Source organism: Grus americana, chromosome 2 (genome assembly GCF_028858705.1).
Source record: "Grus americana isolate bGruAme1 chromosome 2, bGruAme1.mat, whole genome shotgun sequence".
NCBI classification, from domain to species: Eukaryota; Metazoa; Chordata; class Aves; order Gruiformes; family Gruidae; genus Grus; species Grus americana.
Window position 1 is genome coordinate 146,243,326 of NC_072853.1, and position 26,903 is coordinate 146,270,228.

General features: G+C 42.4%; 1 protein-coding gene across 2 annotated transcripts in view; it reads right to left on the reverse strand.

Moving 5' to 3' along the window:
* Positions 1-2,923: 2,923 nt before the first annotated feature.
* Positions 2,924-26,903, reverse strand: part of RSU1 (Ras suppressor protein 1) — a 112,808-nt gene continuing 88,828 nt past the window's right edge. For both annotated transcript variants that reach the window (XM_054817309.1, XM_054817310.1), the window contains exon 9: positions 2,924-3,399. In XM_054817309.1, the coding sequence (XP_054673284.1) occupies positions 3,297-3,399 (103 nt within the window). In that variant the 3' untranslated portion in view covers positions 2,924-3,296. The remainder of the gene's footprint in view (positions 3,400-26,903) is intronic.

Sequence of the window (26,903 nt, forward strand, 5' to 3'; positions counted from 1 at the left end):
ACCTGAATGAATGACCGTGAATGAACGGATGGCAAAAAAGTCCTTCTCAAGGCACTCTGACATCAGGGATCTCATTGCCAACCAGGCCAGTGAAACAATATTGACCAGAGGAGCGAGGAGCTGCCTTTACAGAGCTCCAGGTGGCACAACACTCTTGCTCACCTTGGGGCAGCAGCCAAAGGCTCACTGGAAGGGGCCTCAGCTTGATGGATCCCCTGGAGAAACGACCATGGGGACCATCAGAGGGACCATCATGAGCTGCGATGCTCATTAATTGGTTCACTGCAGTAGGACACAGCAGTTCCTTTCCTTGAAGTACAGTGGGGAAAAAAATGTGACCCAGAAAAATGAAACAAGATGGTTTTAAATATTAAAAAAGCAATGACTCTAGAGAAGAGATACATAACATCATCAAACTCACATTAAAACTGTTGTGTAGTTTGCTCGAAGAAGCTGGTACCTTTTTAAAACCACTAAAATATTAGCATGTTACATCCCAGATGGTTTGCTTTTCTTCCCTACGTCTTTTATTCTGCCCTGAGCCTCTGAAGAGCACTCCTTTCCCCTCCATTTTGTTTTCTGTTTGCAAAGCTTTATACATTTCAGTTTTTTGTCGTCTTCTCAGATCATTATCTTATTTTTTCATCTTTCTTTTCAAGAAACTTCTTTTTTTCCCATCTGCCGCCATCTTCAGTATAATACTTCTCCCGTTAGGATTTCTTTTATCCTTCTCATCTTTATGCCTTTCACTTATTCTTCCCCAGATCCTTCATTCTTGCTTTTGCTTGTCAAAACTGTGTTTCTTCCTCCTTCATGGGGGAAGAAGTGGGAAGGTTAAGTGGATTTTTTTGCTATGAACACCCAAGAATGCTCCAACCAATACTTCCAAACCCTGCAGAGGAGAGCTTGCATGAGTCTTTCAACACTTTCAAAATTTGCAACAGCAATTAATGAAAGTCTGACTAATGCTTGCATATCAGCGGATTATTTTAAAGCGGTGCTGTAGCTTCCCACCAAAAACATTATCAAGCCTTCCCCAACAAACTTTTATTTTTACTCCAGAGACTCAACTCCACACTTTGAAACTCTTGTAGCAACTTCTCTCTTTCTAAACCCCAAGACACAGAGCAGGTGATGGATGCAGCTCAGACATCACCCGGCCGTGTTCAGCTCTGCCTGGATTTCTGTTCAAATCAAAGGACAGTCAGGTCGCTACCCCGCTCACATAAAACTATGTCCAGGTATACCCAGGAAGATTTCAGAAGAGCAGCGAGTCCAGTTTAGTTGGAAGCGAATGTACATAAAATGTCTTCAAGCCTGAAAGTAGGGGTCTAGCCACAGCTGTAAGCATCTGCCGGGAGAGCGACGGCTCAGCCCTGTGGGCATTGCCACCCCCGAGGGCTGGGGTAGCGTTCGGTGCCAGGGAAGGATGCTGGGGGAAGCACCTAGAGCCTCTTCACCCCTCCCTGATAGATGTGCCCTTGCTATTTATTTTGTTCCACAAGGAATTTGCAAGAGTAGTTTGGGGATCTTCTGACATTTCACTGACATTTCTTCAGGGCTTTTTGTAGCACGGTAATTATTGTCATTAGGTATGCTCACGTGTTAATGCCTACACTAGATTTGATTGTGTGCATTCCAGCCGGGGACCAGTTTTTGCTGTGAATTCTTAATGTGCACTCAACCTAGCACCTCCATGGGCCTCTTTCAGCTGGACCTGTTCCCCTAGACATATCACTCCAGGGGTCTGGAAAATCCTCTGCAGAGCTTGCAACAGATAGAATTGACTGTTCCTGACAAGTCTACCATTTCTACTGTTTTCCATCTGCCTACCACGACTGCCTCATTCTTCTGAAGTACCAAAGACCACTTCAAATGTGTCTAAAGCTTGATGCCAACTTCCCAGCCCTGCTTGCCAATTTAAAAAAATCTGTTGCGAAATACATGTCAATACATTTATTCCCAGATTAAGGAAACTATGTATTGCTTAAAGCCTGGGCTAATCCTAAACATGATCAAGAGGCCGGTGGTGATAACAGAGTCTTCGGATAGAAAATGGCTTTTATTTAAAACCTTTTCTTCTCTTATTGAACACAACAGGACTGTTTCGACAGTCTGGGCACACCTCCTGGCTTGCTGTCTGGATGGCATCCGAAACTTGGTAACGGGTTGCTCGGGTATGAAATTCATGAAAGCAGCAGTCAGGGGCAGGCAGGTCCTGACACGAGCGATCTAGGTATGAGTATCTGTTCTTGCTCCTTGAGTTTCCTGGTTAGCTTTTGCTCTGCTAAGACTAAATTGTTTGGAAATCACTGTCTGTAGATTTTAGGTTTTTCTTCCCCACTGGTAAGACCTGAAGCTATTTCAGATGTTGAACAATTTGTTGTTTAATCACTTCACAACTGCAGCTTCTGAGCTTGGTTGTGGTGCCGGCTTTGTACAGATAAATATAGAACCTGTGGCATTTTCAAAAGCCTTTTGGAACAGCTCTTCAATATAAGCACTTTCACGGCAGAGATTAAATACATTATTTGGGGTTTCTGCCTTAAAAAAAAAAAAATCACTTAAAAAAATTGGCAGAAATACCATTTTCTTCAAATGAGAAAGTTCTCTTTCCCCAAATTGAGGCTGGCAATTGGCAGCTCTTTACAAAGACATTTTTTTTTCCTCTCTCCCTTCCCCTACTCCTTGATTTCAAAATAACCTTCAAGGCAAAAAAGCAGGACATAGCAATGTTAAAAAGAAATAGAAACTGATTAAAATTTTTCACTCCTTGAACAGAATGCTATACATTTTAACTAACTTGTATCAGATAAAATTCTATTGCATTCCTATGCAAGAAATTAACCCACTGCAGGAAACTGGACACAAACATTCCTCAAGGAATTCGCGATTCAGAAGTCTTACTGAAGAAATTGAAACACAATACAAATAAAGACCTTTATTAAAATCACTTGGAATATTATACGAAATTTAATATTGTATAATATAGGTGAAAAAAAATGATATTAACAGGATGTGATACATGTGAAGAGATGACATTCATATACATATAAATAGAAAAGCTAAAATGTGTTTGACAGTGATACATTAAGTGGCTACTTAAATGTGACCATAATTAGGAGAATATGTAATTTTGTATTCCTTAAGCAGTATCTTCTAAAGCTGTATACATAGTAAATTGCTTTTATCTCTTGTGTCTGCTTTCTTATGAGTAACAGGAGATGCACAGAAATATTATAGGCACATGCAAAAGCAATGTAAAAGATATAAAAACAGAGGCAGAAGCCAGAGACTTATTTGTTCTTGGCTGCCAGAGGCTTACGGCTGATCTTCTTTGACTTATCATTGTTCTTCTTTGGAGGTTCAGGGTTTGCCTGCATGTGTCTGCCATAAAGACTGCAAGAAAATGAGACAAAGAATATTTGTGATACAACCATTACACACAGGCTTTTATTCTGCAACATGTTAAACAATACACCTAGTTACTAGAAATAAAAAAAAGGAAGGCCATTATATTTATTTTGTCTCAATACGCTGAATTTTCCATTAGATCTCATGCTGCAGTCCATAATACTAGGTTTTTCGTGACTTATTAGGAGATTAACATCAGGAAGAGCAGGCCTTTGGAGCGGTGAAGGAGCAATCAGTTTTGCCTTCAGAAACTAGCAACCTTTACTCTGCAGTTATGGGATTAAGGCTCGGAAGGCTGCAAGGATGTGTATTCAAGTCGACAATGACAAAAATTGGGTTGAACTGGAGAGATAGAGTGCCCACTTAGAGCAAAGTGAGCATCGTCCCTAACCAGAAAACCCAAGGGCTTGATAATGTGACAGAGAGCAATGGAGTCACAGCCGCCTTTGCTGCTCACACATGATTGATAGTACTGGGACAGCTACCAACACATCAATGCCACATTAGTAAGTACCACTGATTAAATGTTGACAAAGTACCCTACAATTAAGATGGCTAGCATTCACAGCGAAGCTAAATAGACTACATGGCTGAGAGGATCTTGCTAAATATCACATAGTAATTAATAGATAATTTATGAGTAATCCTGATTAAACTAAATTAAAAACCTACCCAAAATAAACACAGCTCAAACTTAACTTCCCTTATTGACATAAAGTGCTTTTTGAAGACGTACTTTGCGGGGGTGTCAGTGTATCTAGAAGGGAACAGAGTCAAGCTTTGTTTCTGCTCGTTCAGCTGTATAAACATGGGCAATGTTGACACCAATACTGAGATCCCTCTGAAAGGTGTCCCCCCACTAATACCTCAGCCTGATGCTGGTGGGTGTCCACCCCAATCCCATACTGGGCTATTGGCAGTCAAGCTAGACACCAACTTCTACCACTGATAGGAATTCTGCTACTGAAGAGGATAATGGCACCGGTTCCCACAAGAGCCTTCCTTGTGTCATCACTGCAACTCCACCTTTTGGTGGACTTTGTCAAGGAACAGGACCGATCTATGGGCTCGGCATCGAGCCTTCCTACAATTGCCTTTTGATGTGTCAAAATCTGGATGGGCAGCTGTCAGCACTGTCGCCACAGAACCTGGGTCCGGCATCTTCACGTGTCTGGGGCATGCAGAAGGTCTCAGCTGCACTGATCCATCACACACCCCCTGACATGACTCTTCCCTGCTGCAGTCCGTGGTACGCAGGTTGCATGTCTGTCCAGCCCTTGCTACAAACAAGGACCAGGTACAGATCCTTTTGCTATTTTTGCTTAATCATGTTGGGACAGACGTAGTTACGCATGGTATGTTGTTTCTTATCCAGAAAGCATGATCTGAAATACATTTCTGCAATGTATATCAGCCTGAGCAGGTATCTCAGAGATAAAGTGACTTCTTACTTAGAGTGACCTCTTTTAACTTTGCAGGGTAAAACTAATTTCAGCAGAGGATTGGCCCTCCTACTACTACAGGGCCTGGTGGACTATGCAGTCAACTGTATGCAAGAGACATTGACACAAGGATCCAAAGAGACAGAAATACTCTTGAATTATGACGCTATAAGGCATGGCTGTGGAGGGGCTATTTATGTCAGATACAGAGAGATTTTAGCTAAGACATATAGAAATCAGGAGGCTAAAAGCTACCATCTGGTCTGAGCTTTATTTTGCTGTATCTGGGGGATAACTGCAACCCTGGGGTTCCTGGACTGTGGAATGGGATTAGAGCTAGTGGTAAGGTGGGGTGGAAAGGCAGCACTCGCTTTCACCTCCTCAGCAGCTGCAGTTTTACATCATGCTGCTAAACAGGTTGCTGTCAAGGTGCACTGTATGCAAAACAGCCTTGCTCAAGGAAAATACAACTGTAAACTATGATATTACTTCACCTTACTGAAATTTTATGTGTGCCATCACCTACTGTCAACAAGGGATCAGATGCCGTTTCCTCATGAATGCAGAGAGCCCTGACCCTCCGAGATAACTGCACGCTGACTAGCAGCTACAATACACATATTTTTCTTTTCATAAGAGATACAGCCCCAACAGCACAAGACTGTATCTTATCCAAGTATACAGTATGCGTACTAATCAAATATCCATCCTAAATAACTGTCCTGTTTTGGAAGTTGTTAATGAGTTGAGGGAGGGAAGATATGGAAGGAGATGTTTTGGTATCAGGAAATACTATCCTTGTGGAAGAGCACAGAAGTATTTCAGGTGTCATTCAAGGAGGTTGTCCCATCAGAAACCTATCCAGGGTAGAAAAAGGCAGGGGACAAGAAGCATCTTATTCTCAACGATACGCAGTGTAGCATTTGAACCGCTGTCAGCAATAGTTTTGTAAGTCTGAGAAGTTAGCATCAGAGAAGTGGAAATGCATGCTCAAATCTGTGAACACCAAGAGTTAGTTAAATACTAAATTAACATTCGAGTTGTTTTTGGCCCTAGAGAAATAACTCTAGGAATGCTGGAGTAGAATGTGAGGTTTTTTCAGGTAATAAGTAAGTCCCCATTTGGGACTTTAAGCACTGAATTAACAGAGAATCCACTGATCCACCATATCTGAGCAAAAAGACCCAAGCAGATGGGAGCAGAAGTCCGGTCACTGTTCCATGCCTTCCACCTCCTGCTGCTCCACAGCTCCTCTGCCTTGTTAGTGCCAACCTGGAGAGGACTAGAATGGCTTTAGTGGTTTTCAGATGCTATATACCTTTTTTTTGTTCAGGTTGGTTTAGGCTCCACTTTTTTTGCTTTGGAAACTACCTGAATTTCCCCCTCAGCCAACACTTTTGGCATTCATTCTGTCTCTCATTTCCTGCTTTCTCAGTGCCAATGATCAAGTTTGTGGACTGGTGGAGCTCAGCTTAGGGAGCTTTTTCTGGAGTGAAAGGGTGTGGTGGGAATTCGACTGACTACATGGATGCTTTTGAAGTGCAGAAACTGAATATTGACAATTCTGAATGAACTTCAGAGTTCTGGGAAAGCCTACTTGGGCAACACGTTCTGACTGTGAAACAAGGTCCAGTCACTGCATGTGTTAAGCAGTAAAAATCCCAACTGACCTGTAAGTATTTTTTGATAATTTTTCTTTGATAGTTGCTCCATACAATATGCAGTGCTATTGGTGCTCCTGCAATTCCCCTCACCCTATGCAAATACTATGTTAGTAGTAGTAGATGTGCAGAAGTTACAGATGTCTGCAGCACTTTTACGTTCTTTTTAGTTACTCTCATGTGCAACCACTTCTATCAGCACGTGCACTGAAGTTTCATGTGGGAAAATAATTATTTGGTTTGAAATAAGCAAATCAAATATATCTGCTTAGGTTTTTCTGGCAAAGTTTCAAGGAAGTTTCAGCTGCACATTGCTATCTCAACTGAAGATAAGTGCTTTACAATCTATCACAGTAGTCTGCTTCGCAAAGAGCAAGGATCAGACGTATTTAGATTATATAAGCCTTTGCAGACAGGGACTCTCTCTTGTGTTTGCACACATCAAATACAAGGAGACATATGGTGTCACAACAACATTTAAATACAATAATGACTGTGATAATGCCTCTGGAACAGAATTTGCCTTCTGTTACACCAGGGAAAAGAGAATTCACAATTTTCAATGAACTTCTGGTACAACAACAGACACCACTTCTATAGCTCCTCAGGAAAAAAAAAGCCCAGAAAAAAACCCAAAATAAAAAAAACTAATGGAGCTGACCAGCATGGACAAACAACTATCTGAATTACACCAGAACCTATAACCCTTTGGCTGTAAAAGATGTGGAGTTTACATATACAGTCCTTAACAATTTTGATACCTGCTGGAAGGATACAGCCACAGAAACCATAGTTTGCACGTGATCGTCTGTCAGCCAAGCTGTAGTAACTAACTGTGTACGTGCTCTTGCTCTGGCATCACTGTGAAGTCAAACACGTTAGGCAGAGACACTCGCACATCATCCTAGGCAGCGGAGGTCAGCTTAAGACATGCACACAGAGAATTATGCAGCTCCGCTGATGGACGGTAACGTATTAGGAGATGGCATCTTGACATATCTGTTTGTATGACTAGACCCGACCCTTAGCAAAGGCAGATCGTCTCCATAAACAGACAAAGGAATATTGAGGCAGATCGTGGCTACTGTTTCAAGGCAGATTTGTGAGATAGGTGCTGATACTACATTCACGGCAGCACCTTCGCACTTGCTATTTTGGAACATCACCTGTTCACGAGGCTGGTATAGCTCTGAGCAGGACACTACACACACTTCACAGACCGAAACCTCAGCTGAAGAATAAAATCTGGAGTGCAAATAAATATTTCAGATGCTTACGGTTTGCAGCAACAGTCACAAGCTAGTTACTATAACCAGTTCCCAAATTGCTGAACCTTTGTAGACTTAGCAGCTACAGTATTGCATGCAGCCTTCTCATTATGTTAAAGTGAAAGGGGAGATTGAAAATGCAGAAAGCCCTCAGACAGAGATCTCCAATTGCTTTCTTTCCTTGTATATATTTTTCAAAGCAAATATCTCTCATGAACATAAATGTTTCTTTGTATGCAAATATAAACATAAACGAAATCACCCTGCATTCTTTATCTGCCCCACTGGAAGTAACAAATGAGAGCACTATGGCTGCTGCAGCAAAACTAACAATATCAAGTGAGAAAGATGCTCATTAAACTTCATCATTCTGCCTACTTTAATGATGCTTTTACTTAATAAAAATTCCCCAAGCAGTTGCAAGGATATTAGGCAAGGTCTTTGGTTATGTATCAGGGGTCTAAGCTGTCACTAGCAAGCATGCAGTTCAGGAGGGGCATTCCCAAGAGGAAAGAGTGAATACAGCTTTCTTGTAATAAATTCAGAGAGAATCAATAACCACAGCCTGCCACATTACTTAAGCATTTAGGAAAGTAGGTGATCCTTCTAAATTAAACTACAAATTGCTAAATGTTGCAATTAACAGCATAAGATCAGGCATGGAGCCGTGTAACTTGAAAGCGTACAGTCTTGCTACCAAAATCTCTGAATTTAAAAAAGAACCATAGGTAAAATGCATAAAGTTCAGAAGAGCCACTTTCAAAAACCAACTTCAGCACAATTGCCTCAAATTTTTGTCTGGTGTACAACAAAACACTCACTAGCTGAAAGCTACACGCTCCCGGACATGAAAAGTGTGAACTCACATAAGCTAGTGAACTGGTGTGAAGTGTTTGATGGACATATTTGTTTTCTTGAGTTTAAGCATTTTTAAAGAGGATTTCAAAAATGAGCCATAAGAAATACATTGCTCTCACTTTATGTCTGGAATAGACCTACAGGGTGAGTATGTAGAATGAAAACGATGCACACAGTTAAAGATGATCCTGGAGAGATGCTATCTCCAGGTATGTACTGCAGTCTGAGAAACAGAGGTGAAACGTTCCAGTGCTGCTCGCTTTTCCAAAAGCTGGAGCTCAGGGTCAGGCAGGTGTTTAATGCCCAGATGCAGCTTCACATATGGGTATTTCCAGTGACCTCAACAGGACAGTCCCCAGCCGCAGCTGCTGAAGCAGGAGAGGGGAAAGGCTGAATCAGTGGTGACATCACTACAGACCCAAAGCTGAAAGAAGTGCTTGCAAGACTGATATGTGCTGGTTAGCCTGTATTAGTTACAATTCTCAAGCAGTTACTGCAAGATGCTTTTGCCCTGGCAGTTTTTGCGCAGCTTATTGCTGCCTCTGGTATCCCCTTGGAGCGACTGAGACGGGCCTTTTCTCCTGTGGGAGCTGCTGACACATCACCTCCTCAAACCACATCGTCTCCTAGAAAGGGACAGATACTGGGGCTTAATTTGCCAGTAATGTACCAGTGAGGGAAAACAGTGGGGGTTAAAATTACTTTGCATGTATCATATTATTTCGGTAGTTTACCAATAATTTATTTTTATTCTCTGCGACATAAGTCAGATGACTTAAATTAAGAGGAACATTGCATGGGTAACTGAAACGAGTATCAGGTTTCCTTGCACACTTGGATGGAAGCTGAAGTTTTAGGATTCTTAATAAGGAAGAACAGACAAGAGTGACTCATTTTATTCAGCTAAATTTTTGCCCCTTGTTTGCGAGTGCTCTGAGAGCAGATGGCAGCAGTGTCAGAGATGTTCATCATCTGAAGCTCTCTCCAAGTTTCTTCAAAAAATTCAGCTTTGGCCTGTCATCCGTGTACCAGCTCACTCCCCGTGCTCGGACCCGGGGGCAGCGGTGACTGGCTGAAGGGGGCAGGCGCTGGTGGGGCTGCATGCCTGCTACGCTGCGGGAGCCTCTGGGCTACTGAACCTGCAGCTTTTCATGTGCTGTAAAACTGCTCCAGTATTTTTGGGTCTGTAACAGTTCGTCCTCCTCTGTTGCCCACTCGCACTCTGGTTTGCCTAATACTTCAGACTGCCTCAAATCTCCACACCCCAGAGACCAGCCCAAAGACACTCCGAAGTGTAACAACCTGTGATATTTTTCCGTTCCCTCCACATGCCCCAGTAATCTTCATAACCTAATGTTCCTGCACAGTTTGCTTTGGCATCACCTTCCCTAATCTCCCCAAGTCCTCTACTTCTTTCAAAGAGACTGCATTACCAGAAATCTTTAATCCCCTCAAGTGCTTTCTGGGGTCTTAACCCACAGAGGCACTCCGCTGGAGAACTGCTCACCTCTTCCCATCCTGGTTTAGCTCTTTTTGCAGCCAGTTGCATTTTTTGTAGCCCTAATCAGAAAAGGAGTGGATTCAGTACAGGTGGAGAGTTAGATATCCAAGCCCATGCTGCAGTCAGTGGAGATCTGGCTAATGAAGCCAGTGGAGTAGAGAGCTTTTTGGGTGACCAAATACAAGTGTCTGCTCTGAGATGCTCAGTTGCTATATTCTGATTTTCACCAACCACAGTGGACAGTGGGCAGCTAGCTGACACACGGACACTCACATTTAGATATTTTAAAATGCTAGATGAAGTCCACCCAAAGCAACCACTCCCTCTCTGTTCCCACTTTGCACGCTCTCACAAGCTGTTAGCTACCTCACATTATAGACTTTGCTGAGTCATACAGTCCAACGTTGACTGATTGTGAATTCCTGCCTAAAACCACTCCAAATCTTAATAAGCAAAAAATGTATTCTGCCAAAACTGTCCTGAATGTGTTGAATGTGCATCCTCCAAAATAAGCCCACCCATCCCATGTGTCTCCTACTGGCTACTTCATCATTCAATTAATTCCCCACAGGGCTCCCTTCTGCCAGACCCCTCAACCCCAGTCTCTCCCCTTTACATTTGCTGTGCCATCTACCTGAAGAAGAGAAAGACTCAACCTCTACGTGCCACATTTCCCACCCTCTTTCCCTACAGGTTACTGTCAGAGACAGACCCTGACCAGATGGACCTCTGGCCTGAGCTCCGAGGGTCCCTGTGGTGCTCCTCACAGTAGCATCATCAGTCCTGCCATGACGACTCAGCAGCCCAAACGCAGCAGTTGTAAAGGGAATATAGTCCAGTCGGACGGATAAGGAGACACCTCGGGGAAGACGTGTCTGTGTGGGGAGATTTGAGCCGAGGTAACTATGATCTACAAACACCTGCTCTCCTACAGGGCTGGCCATTCCTAGATAATTTTAATTCTGCCAGACATGTCCTCTGCTCTTAAACTGGTTAATTTGATCCCTGCTTTTTTGAACTCACCATCTTGCATGTTAAGGAGAACTAATTTTTTTTTTTTTTCCCAGAAAGGAATTCCAAGTAGGTGTTAGGCATTAATATACAGTAATAAAAGAAAGCCTTCTCCTTATATTCTCTGAGGCTAGCAGCCTTTTGAAGCAAGTACTTTAAATGAGAGGCTTGTTAGGGGAGCACAGCTGGAAGCTCACAGAAACCTAGCAAAAAAAAAGTCTTTTTAAAAAGAAAATGTACAGGCCAAGATTTGCAAAACTGGCTAATGACTTTGCGTACTCAACTTGAAAGACCTTACAAGAAATGTGGCTGTTGGCAGAGAGGATATAAAAGCACAGGGAACACCAGCATCTGCTCTCTGAAAGGCAGACCTATCTAATACCCGGGGAGCCCAGCACTGAAAATCGCAGCTGTGATACCAAGCCAGAGACACACACACAGAGGGGACCTCCGTGGAACTGTCACAAAGATGGAAAGGAGAGGACGTGCTTATGCTTATTTCTTTAAAAAATAGAGACAAACAAATTAAGATTTCATCTAGAGAATCTATTACGCTGATAAAACAACCCCCAGCTAGCCCAGTATAATGAGTCGGCAACCTGAGAGGACCAGGGAGAGAACGATTCATTTCTGCACCTGGATAGAGTCCTATCGGACTATCCCAATTATGAAGAATTTCTCACCCAGGACTCACATCTTCAGCTGCATCCAGGAGGGCTGATCTCCCTTCTCACGTACCATTTTGAATGGATCGGTGAGGGGTTCAGCCTGAACATGCAGACCAGTCCCTGGATCCAGCCCAGGCATGGAGAAACTTCATAGGTCAGAACCTGAAGTCCTCACAGCTGAGAATTCCCACAGACTGCAGTGGAATATTTTCCCCCTTGTTCTTTTCACAGATCAAGTGGTGCTTTCCCACGTACATATGACCAGAAAAAACAATTTAGTGCCAGATATGGGCATCAGATGCAAACCCTGAGGGCTGAGGTATCCACTAGAACAAATGACATCCTCCACCTAATGAATCAAAAGGAATTAAGAGCCGCAGAATCTGCACGAACAGGCTCAGCTTCTTTGGCAGAAGCCAGCACAGGTGGCTGCAGAGAAAAATGCACCAGCAAGAAGGAAAGAGACTATTCAAGTAGGAAAGAAGTGTGTTCTGTTTACTGAAGTCATCTGTATCATCACAACCCTTGTCTTTATGTATTTGTAATTCCATGAGCAACAGCTTGCTCCATTTCACCAAACCATGTTGTGGGGACCATATTCAGGGCCACCTGCTTGCTCTCAAACTAACCCTGGACAGGCAGAGAACACGGTGCAGAAAACATACCGGCACGCAGCACAGTCATCTTCCTGAGCCAGCTGAACACAGTCTTCTTCATTCTTACATTATTTTAATGTTGCTGTCCACATGGAGTCCTTTGGGCTTAAGTAAACCAGTGCTCATTTTCCTTTTTGAATGCCACACTAAGGGGCTTGGTGCTCAGATAAATCCCCTTACATAATCTTTATTATTGATTTACTACATGCATTTTGCTGTGCATCTAATTAACATTAAAAAAAAAAGGGATAACAGAGGGTAAAAATAGCAAGGTGCAAACCAAGGAACTTTAAGTTATTCTACATCTGGCAGGTATGTATTTCTTTCCTAGTAACTAGACAAAGTGTACCAATAAAATGTACAGAAGGGACTCTGGGGAAATACTGATACGCAGGGTCTCTTTTTTTCTCTTTTTTTTTAAGCAAAACTGAAGTTCTGAGTTAATCTGAGCCTGCTCTGCTGCACACTGAGGATGACCGATTTCACTGGCAGTAGCAGGAGGATCATTCAGGGGACCACAATTCTCCGCGCGCAGGGTTTATACAGCTGCCCTGCTCTGCTGGGCTGGCTCACCTGCGTCTCCCAGGGTGTCTACCTTCGTCATCCCTACCAGCCTGCCAGGCCGGCTGCCTAATGGCTCCTCAAAATAGACACAAAGACCAAACAGTGACATGGTGGGGAACTTGACGTCCTGAATCACCACTCCTGAGAGTCTCAAAGCTGAAGGACTAAGCCCTGGTCCCACCACACAACCCACTTGAGTGACGCAACCCAAGAAACTCTGAAAGGGTGTGCAAGCTCTGGGGACCACTGTGTAAAGGGGGCATAGGATGTACTGTGGGATGCATAGGGGGAGTCTTGGGACTGAGGAAAAGTATTTAAGGATGATACAGGACTTGTGAGATGTTTAGGGGAAGGACCAAGAGAGAGGAAGGGGGGGAATAAATGAGGCCAATAGTGTGCAAGCAGGAGGCTGGTCAGCACTCTTGTTTGGCTAAGCTCTGCACCAAATCACCTCCACTTTGTCCTACCTAAACCCTGTTTCTAACTGTTCTCTGTGTGAGCATGGTCTCTGTTCTGACAGCATGCACGCATGACCTACCAGTAAAGTTCAAACCAGACCAGCTGGTCACTAGGATGGACTGAGTCCTGGATACCGGAGAGACCAAGGGTGTGGGACCAGCTCCCAGGGAAGGTGAGGAGCTGTAGGCTGGTAAGACTGGATCTGAGGGCCTGATACTTGAAACATCAAGATTTTGGGGGAGCCAGGTACCAGAGGAATCCCTGACATAGGGTTTTCCCTGAGCATTGATCCCTCGAAATGCAGTCTGGCTGTTGTCTGTCCTCTCTGTGTCATGTGAATCTGTTCATGGTTGGCCATGTCTATATACACGTGTATATACATGTTCTGAACTTGTAGTTAGCCTTGCTACTGGCAGGACAAGGGAACAGGGATATGGCGCGGCTGCTTATTGCCATCGGTGGAAGAATCCTTTGGCTCCTCCAGTCCACTGGATTTAGGTGCTCAAAAGCACTACCAGGAAAAAGGTGAAGAAATGAAGAAACTCACATCACCTTTTTGACACGAAGGACCACGTCTGAAGTGCTACACATCACAATCCAATTTCATCCAGTCACCTTGATATCCATAAAGTAGAATTTTCTACTTTACAGGGACAAAAATGTGTTTGGGTTAGCGCTTAGACACTGTTTAATTTAGGGTTAAATGCACTACTTGCTTTGCTGACGACTACACCTTTGAAGAAGAGCCAAAAGACTGATAAAAAGCATGCTTTGCTAAAGAGTATCCTTGAAGGAGAGCTGAAAAACTGATAAAGAGGAAACATCCTCCCCCAGAAGGCGCTGAGAGCTGGGCGATTGCCAGAGAGGCCTGAAGTCAACAAGAATCACCAGTAACCAGGGGATGGAAAGGTGGCTGGGGGGGGGGCAGGTTTACCACCACCTGCCCAATTGAAGGACTATGCAAGTTACAGCCCCCAAACCCTCAAGGAGCATGCGTGCTAATTTAAAGATGCTTGACCAATAGTAGATGATGTGGTAATTAATAACCAATTAGTGTAAATTTAGGCGGATTTTTCTAATCCTGTAACAAGACAAATATGTGGTAGATGCTGTGTGTGGTGTGCTCGCTTTCTGGAATTGCCACCTAGCACCCATCTCTGCGCAGACATGAAATAAATAAGATACCTCTGCTCTGTGTGTATATTGGTGTGCTGCACACCGGGTAAACGATCCCACTTTTGGGACAACAACCTGAGTCACCTTTGTTTGACTCATGTTAGATATACTTTCCAGAAAGGCTGTTCCAGGGGAAACTTGGAAGGAATTTTTTGAACATGCCTAACAGGTCAATGCAAATACTAAATTTTGCCATCTTCCTCATGAAATCTCTTTCCAGTTCCCAAATACAGCCCTTTCAACTACCTCCTGGCCAACACTGGCACAAACACGCCAATGATGTCAATCTTCCACACACTCTGATGAGTTGTGCTCAGACAGGTCCACATACATGCAAAGGAGCAAGGAGATTCAAAACCAATTTCAGAATCACTGTCATCATTCATGTTAAAATGCTGGAATTTTGAAAGCCAGAGATCAAGTACTTCATTATGGAAGCAAAAAATATCAATACAATGGTTTTCCAGTTATATACATCTACTGCGGGAGACCAAGGATGGTCACACGGACATCACGTAATAAAATGATACAGACCATTCACCCCATTTTCCAGCCAGCTTTGAACAAAGCAGCACACCATTAATATTTGGCAAACAATTACGGGGTTTTAAGCAAATCTTTGGCATTGTTCCACAGCTTTTACTGTGCCAACAAAGCTGTTCCAGAATCTTTTCAGGAGGGACCTGTGTTATGTGGCAGCCAATAATCTTTACGGTAACACCGCAATGAAAATGTCGCTTACTGTAATGAGCAGAGATCATAAGTTAAGCCCCCAGCTACCTTTCTATTATTTTTCATTACAGTCTTTCTGGGTTTGTTATGCTTCAAGAGTACTCAGGGAATTACACCAAACTAGGCTCACTAGTCAGCTCTTCATTACTCAGACCACACTGAAACTGAGCAATCAGCAAACTGAACCAGCTCCTGAGGTAACACAAGACACTAACATTTGTTGGAATATTTACCATTTCTTTTTTAGCTTGTCCTCTTTCTTAAAGCTCTGTTCTGTAAAACAAACTTGCCTACAGTTGGAGGCAGTTCTGAAACAACAGGAAAATCACATAATATTTTTTCGTGCCATTAACACCTCGAACGAAGGGTTGGGCTTCCTTCCGTCTGCTAGAAACAAACTGTGATATATTCATGTTTTCCTGACAGCAGTGCTTTTCCTCGATTTGTGTTCTGTAGTACTGGGTGAGCTGGGCAAGACAAGAAGTCTCACTTGCTATGTGACTCCTTGACCCTACTCCATTGCAGATTTTTACATTGGCTTCCTTACTTCTTGCAAGCAAAAAGCTGACTGTCCTTTTGGAAAACAGCAGTTACACTGGCATCAGGAAGTTCTGGTATCATCCAACTCGCATAACTTCGCAAGTTGCTTTCAGTGTCTTTCAAGGCCCATGGTGTGAAGAACATAGAGCCTTTTGAAAGGCTTTCTTCTCTCCTATGTCCGTCAAGATGAAATGGCAACACAGTGTCAGTCTGATTTTGATTTCAACAAAATCAATACGAGTTTTGCTTCTGATTTCAGTGGGTGCAAGGCTTGACCTTTAATGTCACACAATCTATTCCTGACAACTGAAAATCCACTAGTGTGCACCGTGCAGCATGGGCTATCCCGTGAGACAGGTCTCATCATAGACTTGGAAATCACCTACATCTCTTATTTTAGATCTCTCCTGCACAGAGTGACTTGGGAAGTGCGAAGACCTCTACATTACTTAAGAATTACAACAGAGGTTTCATAATAATTTGTGTTGTAATTAGCGTTAGCAAGTGAGGCATATCTTGGAAACTGTGCAAAAACAAACATGGCTTTACGACGTCAGTCAAACAGCATGTTCTTTGTTATTTAAATCATCTACACATGGCCATTATTATCCATGCAAACAAACAGGCAAACTGCACTTGCAGGACAGCTCCCAACTCCCAAACTATACAGCAACATATGAACAATATCTAGGCTGGCTATGAACACTGGAGTGAAAATTATGTCTTCTCATCAACTGCTAGTAATAGCTAGGGCCAATGAGTCACTCTTCTTAAACTTCTTAATGCATGCATTATCCAAAATAGTTTCTCTTACAAGGAAGGTGGGATTATGCATACCGATATGATCTGGTTTTGCTGAACATCTTTTTGCCGTAGGTAGGCAGCACTCATCCTAATTAGTTGGTGCTTATGAACACTCATGAGTTAGAGGAACAAATATGGAACTTTTACTTAAAAGAACTAGTTTACTCAATCATCAGACATTTGCAAAAGGCACCCACGGGAGCCTTCAACAGTGATGCAAAATAAACCAGTGGTTCCACCTGCTTCTGGGCAAGAGGAAAAGGAACATGGAGTTGAAACCACTTGCACTGAATCAGTCTAAGTGCCACGGTAGCAACAAGGGCAGAAAGAGTGCAACAATGGGGAGCCAGCCCTCAAGCTGCAGTCTTGGAGGATAAACTGCAGGACATCTACTCTGCGTCTTCTTAGAAACATGTTGGAAAATACATTGCAGGGAGGGCAAACATGGTCCCTGGACTACTGTCCTTATTTTCTGGTTCCTCAACATACAAGCTACCAAGATGTTTGCCAAATCCCAGCCTATGCACGCAAGGTAGCAAACAGGCACTCCCTTACTTGAGAAACCGCCCTAGTGTTCCCCAAGCTTGCGGCACAGAGTGGATTTATGAGCAATGCAGGAGTGGGAAAAGCAAAGTGGGAAAAGATTTGTCAACAGCTCTCTGTCACCGAGAAAGCACTTCATTAGCCTGTCAATTGCACAGTGTCTAGGAGATACATTTATTGACAACTCACTGCCAATTGATCCAACATCTATATAAAGCTCTTCTTATGCAATGAGGTTGATGACTCACATGATCATCAGATCTATAGAGAACTAATAGCTGTACTAAGCCCCAAATTGCTTTAATTTCTAAACAAAATGAAACCAGAAGTGGTAAAATCCCACCAACATCTCAGCAGCTAGACCATATTCACTGCTTACAGCACAACGTTTTAAAATGAGATTCATTTTTGATACGCTTCATAGGTGGGGTATGAACTCACAGTGAATAAGAGTCCTTATACAAAACACCGTTTTTCACTTCTATGGCCATCTGTGCTTATGGGATTACTTTTGAAATACAGCGAGTCTGCATTTTCTACTCCCTCAATTCAGCATGGAAGTACCCAGTGATGTTCAGTTCTGTACGGCAACCAACTGCTCTGTGCAGTCGGGTCCCTCAGCCTCTCGTCGGGTTAGGATAATGCTCCGAATGGCTAATTGATCCTGCAGTGGCTTTAACAACTGGCAGTCACTTCCCACAGCCAGTGGCATTCCTGCAGCGCACACGCTCCTAACCCTTGCTTGTTTTGCTTTGTGCTACCTGTTTTATCACTTCATGATAAGGCAGCATCAAAGACAGCAGGAGTAACCTATTCTGGCATCTCCATCTGGCACTATATATCAGACTTGTGCTGCTCTGGTGGATTAGTTTCAGATCCCTGTTGGCAGATCAAAGGTAGCACTAATAACCACAAATCAATCCCTCTTTAAGGCCTAAAACATCTTCTCCCTCACAGAGGATGCCTCATTTCTTCACCACCCCAGAGCCCTTATAAATACCAGCTTTGCCTAGACACAACAGTTGTATGCAGATACTCAGGCCCTGGAGAATTTGGTGCTGTGTTTTTGGCTGCTTTCTCCTATTCACTGACAAACAAAACGAGCAGCATCAGTAGAGAGGGGATCATATAGATTAAACTTGAGTCCCCGAAAGTCAGAAAGCTGCTTGGTGCCAAAAAGAGGGCATACAGAGAAGATGGCTTGCTTCCCTCAGTCTCATCTTAGGTAATATATTTTCCAGCACCCATCGGTGAGGCAGTGCTGTATTTTCACTGAAGCACTCAGCTACCATCAGCTCAGTGCTCTAAGCCGACCAACAGATGTTTTCAGAGCACGTGTTCAGATACAGAATAGATGCATCCCCAGTTGAATAACTGCACTGTAGACAGGTTGCTTTCTAATGGTGTTTCCAGACATTTTACCCACTTGATTAGCACATGCTCTAGAAAATAGGACTCAGAAAGGGGATTCATGAGGTTCAAGATCCACACGGCTGCTCCAGTATAGGGGGAACATCTGGTCCCTTTCGCAACGACTGTGCTTGTGTTCTTGAGATGGCGCTTGAATTCTTGATGCTCACCTGTTAGGTCTCAGCTAAAGGCAGTGGGAGTTAAAATATGACTCAAAGGCTAGGTATCAGCTCTCTGCCTGGCTATACTTTACTGTCAAAATGAGATTTTTACTGCAAGAGAACTAGCTTTTGTTTGCTCCCTCTCCCTAACACCTTCATGGTGACAAAGCTGTATTTACCAAGATATAGCTAGGCAGCTCCCTAGGACTCAACTCACCCAGAGATATTGTGGCAAAAAAAATATCTGTGCCTTGGATTTCACAGGAGAACAGCTATTATGCTGTAAAAGATATACCTGCATGGGCAGTGAAGACATAAACGCTCCTCTTATCTTTAAGTCTTTCAGTCTTGTAACTTGCAGTTTGAACTATGTCTCCAAAGAGACTGCAACATCAGCTAGAATAGCAACTGCCCAACATTCCTACATTCTTCCTAAAACGAAACCCAGAGATACACAGTGAAAATGATAGCTGCTTAAAGATCTTCTGATATTCTTAAGAAAAAAAAAAAAGAATCAATTAAAGGTAAACAGCCGTAAATCCTCTTGTGCCAGTATGGCATACTAGTACAGTCTGCAAAGGCCAGAAAGACCTAGTATTTCAGAGTTACCACATAAGGGCCCAAAGAACATTTTGTCCTAAAATTCTTTTGAGTACAAATGCAAAGTACTTTGATCCTGATTTTTTTCAGTATTCGATTAAGATACAGTGCCACTCGACTGACTGTTTATCACTGAAAATTTTTTTACTATACACATAAAACTAGAACATTGTCTCAACATACAGAAAATGTGGATAGTACATATTGCTCATAGCTGCACATAATTTTAAGAAGTGTAACTGTACTATTTCTAGGTAATTTTTAAACTATGACAAAGATGCATGCTATTGAAGAAAAATGGCAAGCCTATAAAAAGCTACATGTATCTGAGTCAATGAAGTATAAAGAGTATCATTTTTTCGTATAGTATGATTCTTTTACATGCCAGTGTAAGTAGGAAGTCAGAAAGATTAACCAAAGATCAAGAAAAAAAGACCATTCTCTTCCTCCCCCCTCCTGCTACTGAGCTTAGAAAAATATCCTAAAAAGAAAAAAAAAAAAACATTACACCGGCAGCTTCTAAAAGAGTTTAATAAACCTTGGGGAAGGCCTTAGTGTTGAATTTGCCTTCCTGGTAGTACCTAAAGCACTGCTACTAAAGCAATACAATAAAGTTTATGAACTTGTCTTTACTGCTGCATAATTTATCTTTGAGAAACGATACTATGGCGAACAACTGCTCTCTATGAATCTCTTTGGGGCTTCAGTGGACTGCAGTTTTTACCACAGCAAGTAAACTGGATTAAGATTGAACTCCAAACCAAAATATATATAACATAGTTTTGTATTAATGAAAAATAATTCCAAAGTTAAACACTACAATACTCAAGTGTTTTCTTATGCTCTACGTCAACTTCCCAACTAAAAGTCTTTCTGAGATACTTTACACTGAAAATCAAAAGAAACAAATTCCAGAACTACTCATATTTCTATTCAAGAAACTTTCTCTTTTCTATTAGTTTCCTCCCTAACAAACCCCCAATATATCCCTTCATAAAAAAAATCCACAACAAACCAAACCACATAAACCAAAACAAACCCCACAAATCCAAAACCACACCGCAAATTCAAAACAAACATAACTAAATCCCAGCAACCAAAGCCAAAGGTACACCCACTTCACTTCTTCACCTGGTCTAGTGCTCATGGCGTAGTTTGCTCAGACCACTTTCCAGCACTGTAGTTACACTGCTCTAGAAAATGTTTATTTTTGGGGTGCGTGCTTTCTGTCAGGTTGGCAAGTTAACACGACTACGCAGCTGTTTGGTTACCAGATTTAATGTGATGGAGGCATGGGAAACCCTAGCCAGAGGAAAAAGGTAAAGGGAAGAAAATAGATCAATCCATTTTTGTAATTAACACCCCCCCCAAATCAGACGGTATGAATCAGAAGGTGCAGCTACACAGAGGGACACGCATATGTGTTGTGGAGAAAACTTCGTTGTCACTCAAAGCCCACAAGCCCATGCAAGGCTGACGTAAAGGGCCGTGAGGAACAAGCACAAAGGAAGGGAGACCCACAGAATAACGGTCAGCCCCCATTTCTTGCCAAGGACATATTACATCAGTCCGTAGGACAGCTTCGTAAGAAAACTGCCACGTATTCAGTGTAGCCTGGAAAAACAACAGCGCTGAGGAACTGATGTACAGTACAGTAGGGTAGTTTTCATCCCTGGATGTTATGATTGTTGGCCGGGTGGCATTTCTCTGTGTGTACGTCTATTACAAGACAATTTCAGGACGCTGGATTATCTGATGAATTCCAACATTTCAGGGAATGTTCTAGGCAATGGGCAATGTCATATTGATTTTGGTGAAAACAAGAAAATGAAAGGGGAAAGGTACATATACGCACAGGGTTTGTGACCTCTTGCAGTTAGCAGGTGCAGTTGTTTCAGCCATCCAGGTCTGTGGGTAATGACCTATAGATCAAAGAGCCAGAGGATGACTGCCATCTTCTTTGCCAGCGTTAACAATCCCCCCCTTCCCTCCAAATCCTTGCAGCACTTGCTCCCAGTACAGTTTAGAAATGCAGACACCCAGAAGAAATTGCCTCAGGGAGAGGAAGAAAGACGGAGCTAGAGAAAGGATGAAAGAGAGGAAGGAAGAGCTATGAGGACAAAACAGGGATGAAGAGAGACATGAAGCTTCATGTATGGAAAAGCAGCTGACCTTGGCATAGGAAAAAGAGGACAACACCAGTATATCGCCAGAAACACTCAGGCAGCTCTCACTTTGGTGAAGAAAGGCAGCACGGAGGGAATGAAGGAACAGATGAGCGTGCAGACCATGTGAATTCAGGGAGCCCTTATGTTACAGAACAGAAGAACACGGGAGGTCCTTGACAGATGCAAGGAGCATATCTCCCAAATGCTGTGCGAGTTCTCCTTAGTTTATGGTTTTCAGTACCATTATTTCAAGACCAAGCACGTTCGGCATGAGCACAGACTGCAGCAGACCCTTCCTCGTTTAAACATACATGGTGCTTGTCACTTCTGCGCATCCATCTTTCAGTCACATTAGCTCTGTTAATGAAAAAATAAATGTTGCAAAAGGGAAGTATTAACATAGCCAATGCCAGGGATATTAATTTTAAAAACGCTATTTACTTTGTAGCAGAGCAGTCGTATATCTTGATCTTGAGCAGTTCTTAGCCTCGTCCAGATTCTGATTCCATGCTGTAGAGACAAACTCTGTCCTGACTCTCCTTCCTGCCCATGATTCATTCACTTGACATCTTTAGTACTGCACCCACTTGATGGGCTTCATGTATTTAGTAAAAGACAATAATTCTTATTTAAGCAAAAATGAGTTCTTTAGTGCAAATCCTGGATAGTGACTTACTGTGAAGTATAGATGCAATATGGCTCAAACTATCTGTTTGAAGAGAGAAGTCACCCTGCTCCAAACACAAGACTTGGCCTCATGTTTTGTGAGAAATTTGCAGCTCCATGAAGAGAGTGGGTGGGTTCCCAGTCTTGAGGGGTGAGCACCAGGTCCAGTGAGCTGCCTACAACCATCACTCAGAGTCTGGCTTTAAAGATCCATATTACGTCCTAACACTGCAGGACCCTAGTGAAGAGACTCGTGCAGGTAACCTGCCTTCCTGACCTGTTGCCCTAACACAAACTAACCACAGATGTCAACTGCATTTTCCCTGAATCAAGAGAAAAAATTAGAGAGCACAAAACTGTGCTTGAAGCACAAGCAAAAGGTCACCCCATGGCTACTCTTCACAGTTTTTTTGATTTGCCAAGAGAACTAGGCAGCCCGGGTGGGAGAGCCCGTGCAGCCTCTGGGACGTGAGGGTGGTGCTCTCAAGACATAGAAGACCTGGGAATTATCTCCATAGCAGTCACTGTTAGAATTAAACCCACTATTTTCAGGAATGGGAGAGGAAGCAGAAGCAATTACCCTGTCAGGAAATGTGCCAATAGGTAACTTGGGAATAACCTCCATATGTGAACACAAGGTGAATTTATTTCCACCACCTCCCCATCCATCCGAGCCACGACTTCAGTCACTCGCTAGCAGATGCCGGGTGACCTCGGTGCTCTCACGTACTCATACCGCATTACTGCCCGCCTCCCCAGCTGGGCTCTTCGGCAGACGTCACATGCTAAGTTAGCATTACTGAAGCACCAGCTGATATTCTCTTCAAAACTCCTCTGTTCCCCCCGTTTCTTGGTCACTATGGCAACGTCCATCATCCTGCAAACAGCACCAGCCGACTCGGGGCTCGCTCTGCACTCATTTATCTACGCTGGTTTAAGAATTGCCTCTTTTCCCCATGCAATGTTTCTAAAAACAGAGTTTTACTCCCTGCTGATGCCCCCACATCTCTGACACAGTTCCACTGCCCCGTGTCGCAAGCTCACGGCCACCCCAAATGTGGTTCCGCTCCAGACTAGGTAAAAGAGCCAAAATCAAAACCAAACACAGCACGTTGTGTGAGTATCTCTAAGTAGTCTGGAGGCAGACTGAGGATCTTCTCTTGAAAATCCTGGTTTGTGTGAGCAGCTTTCCCTTTAAAAGCTGTCCCTGCTAAGTAAAGACATTGAAGATCAGCTGCAGATAGCCAAAATAAAAACAGTGGGGCAAGAACAAAATATCAGGGCTTTCCTTTGATCTAATATCTTCCCAGGATACATCTTCCTTACTTGCTATTTTAATTGGGCTGTGACAATATGTTATTATTCCTTATGTTACACACATTCTGTATTTAACGTTAATCCTGGCCTGAGAGAAACAAGATTTCATTAAACTTGATTCTGTTCTTACTGATATTTTACTATATTCTTGAAATATTATTTCAGTACTGGCAACTTTAGATCGGATATTCTCACAGCCGTTCTGAATATTATTTTTTTATTTGGAAATTATTTTTAGTAAGGAGGGGAATACATTTGTGGTGTATTTCTTAATTCTGCCAGAACAATGAAGAACAGGCCAGGGGTTCACAGCTTCAAGATGAAATAATCAGCACATAAAAGAAAAACAGTTTGAAGGAAGAATGACTTTTTTTTGAAGGAGTCTTCCATAATTTTCGCAAAAATTAGTTTAATAGCACAGCTGTTTACGTGTATGGGGATAAAAACTACACATTGTACAATGGGAGATCTGTAACTTCTCTCAATACATGGGAGAAAACAACATTTTCTTTCAGAAGGAAAAAGTCATTTTCGTTGAGGCACTATATAATTTTCCACACACAAATGTGTTCATCCAAACCCAACCTACATGTCTCTCTACCTTATGCTCAAATTTTCTCTCACTGCATTCAATACATTAAGTGCTGCCTAACTCCCACCTCCTGAATTCAGTAAAAAAATCATTTTTTCCTTTAAAAAAAACACCCTTTGAAATAGAATGTATTCTTATTGTTATAGCCTACAAGTTAGAGGCTGAAAACAACCATTAGCAACCTACCCATTACCCTGTAAAGCATTAACAACGCGCGAACCACTGCTGTAAGGAAATTGCCCAACGAAAAGGGCAGGGCACACTCCCTGAGCCGCTCTCTTCTGGAGAACAAACATGTACCAGGGGTTTACCACTCAAAAAGCCTTGCTCCTTTATCCTCCGGTCCCAGCTAACATTTGCTAGCCTGCAAACGAAAGGGTGGGCCACAGCACAGCCAAGGGTTTAGGATCCCTGCACACACTCATGCATCCAGGTCAGCGTCTAGATCCTGGAAGCTCTGTAGGTCTTCTGGAGCCACCCCACCACCCTATGGACAAGGAGATGCGTGAGATTATGCACCACCGTGCTTAGCACACTGAAGGCTACGCACCCTTTATACGCCTGAGCAATCAAGTCAAAGTGTTTGCTGGTTACTGTATTAAACGAGGGGAGGGGATGTACTGAAACTTGCACTTTTGTAGAAGCACAAGGAAAAGAGATGATCCAACATTGCTCAGAATCATTTTAAAGCCTCTTAGTTCAAGCTACGATCCCAAAACAATATGATTTAAATGATTCAAAGTCGTTACAGAGTTTAGCAATACAGTGGTATTGAAGGAAGTGTGGTCTACCCAAAATAAACATGGTGAACCAAAATCACACAAAGGAAACACACAGTCCTAAGAAGATGATGAGCAAGAAAATACAAGTTGGTTGTGCCTTTGACATTTGTCTGTCGTGCCTCTCCCCCATCCACTGATTGGTAATGGGAGGAAAAGGCAGCCAATATCCTTCTATATCCTATCCTTTGATTATTTGGTGTCCTTGATTTCTGTTTTTACTAAATTCTCCATTTTTATGCTATTGCTGCACTGCCTCCCTATCTCTTCCCTTTGCCTAATCAGCTGATTCTCCTCATTTATCTTCCCTGTCAAGAATCTTGGCTCTTCCCATTTCTCTTCCCTTTCCAGCTGATTAGCCTTTGCCTTCTTACTGGTCTTCCTCCTGTACCACTTTTATGCTTTCTTCCTTCCTTTCCTTGTTTTTCATCATTTTATCACTTTTTTTTTTTTTTTTTTTTTTTAATATAGGATACTCATCTTTCCATCTGTGCTCCCTTTTTGCCTCTCAGGTGGTTAGATCTGAATAGGGGTGACACTGTTTTCAGACATTTAAGTAGGAAAATGAATGACCCCTCTTAGTATTTTCCTCAGCAGATGGACACACACTACACAGAGGGGATCTGCTATAATGTGGTTTAAGATATCTTCCTGGATCATTCAAAAAAAATATTTTAAAAGTATTTAAAAAGGATTTCATATGAAACATTTCATATAAATCTTTATGGGAATTGCAATAAGTTCCATTTTTTTCCTTAAAAAGTAGGCATGAAATTAAAGTTATTACTGACATCTGTCATATTATAAATTACTTTATAAAATTTAGTAGTGGCAGCAACAGATGTAGCATAAAACATTGTGAAACGATCTCTTTAATAGAGCATCCTTTCAGGAAAGCAGCTTCATCACTGACAGTCATTTAGTAACACAGGAGGCAGCTTCCCAGAAGGTATTTGCTGCTGTTATATTAGAGGTAATTAAACTATAAGGTGATTTATTTCTTTGCAGCCACATAATTGAACTTTCTAAAGCCGTTAATGATATCTTATGAAAGTATCAGCAGATATGGAACATGATTATCCCCAACAAAACTGCGTTTACAACACAGAGCCACAAAAACTCTACAAAATGCCATTTGTTGGCAAAACGTTAATATATTAAGCCACAAAGGACAGCGCAGTGAGGGTAGAAACGCTGTCACCAAATGTACTTCTCTCCTTCACCCTTCCCCCAGCTCTCCCCTTCCTGTGACTGACAGCAATTTTCTGAGAGTAGGCATTATCTCCAGGCAAGAAAATCTGCGTACATAAAAAATAGTTTTACATTAGTTCTATTGCAGCACTATTGATTACTAAAGGAAGCTGTAGGCAACAATATATCTATATATATTTTAAAAAATAATGTGCATTTAAGAGTCAAAAACCCCCTATGTATAGAAATTCAAAGGAGTATCAGTGTCTCGCACATTTTCCCCACCATATTAACTAATCCAGCAAAAAAGATCCTTGGTATGTCATTTGCTGATTGATGAGCACAGAGAGCTGAGACCCGAGCACAGAATTTTATTGCTGAAGACATTTTCATCTGCAGCCAAATCACCAGGGAAACACTTTGTCAAACAACTTCATTCTGCAGGGAGACTTTGTGACACTATTGGCAACTTAAGAATTTGTTCTGTTTTTTCCGATAGCATCTACCTGTCCGTGTTGAGAAATATTTACAGTAGCACTGCAATTCATGCAGATGTCCGGCTTAAGACCCAGGTACAAGTGGTTCACATTTCATTGCAACAATATGTAAAAAATAGATGGTCACAAGTCCTATTTTTTTAATCTATTTATCTATATAGAAACGATCCAATATATTTTTGGCAGAGTTTAATACCAAACCCCTGTACTCTCATAACAACAACT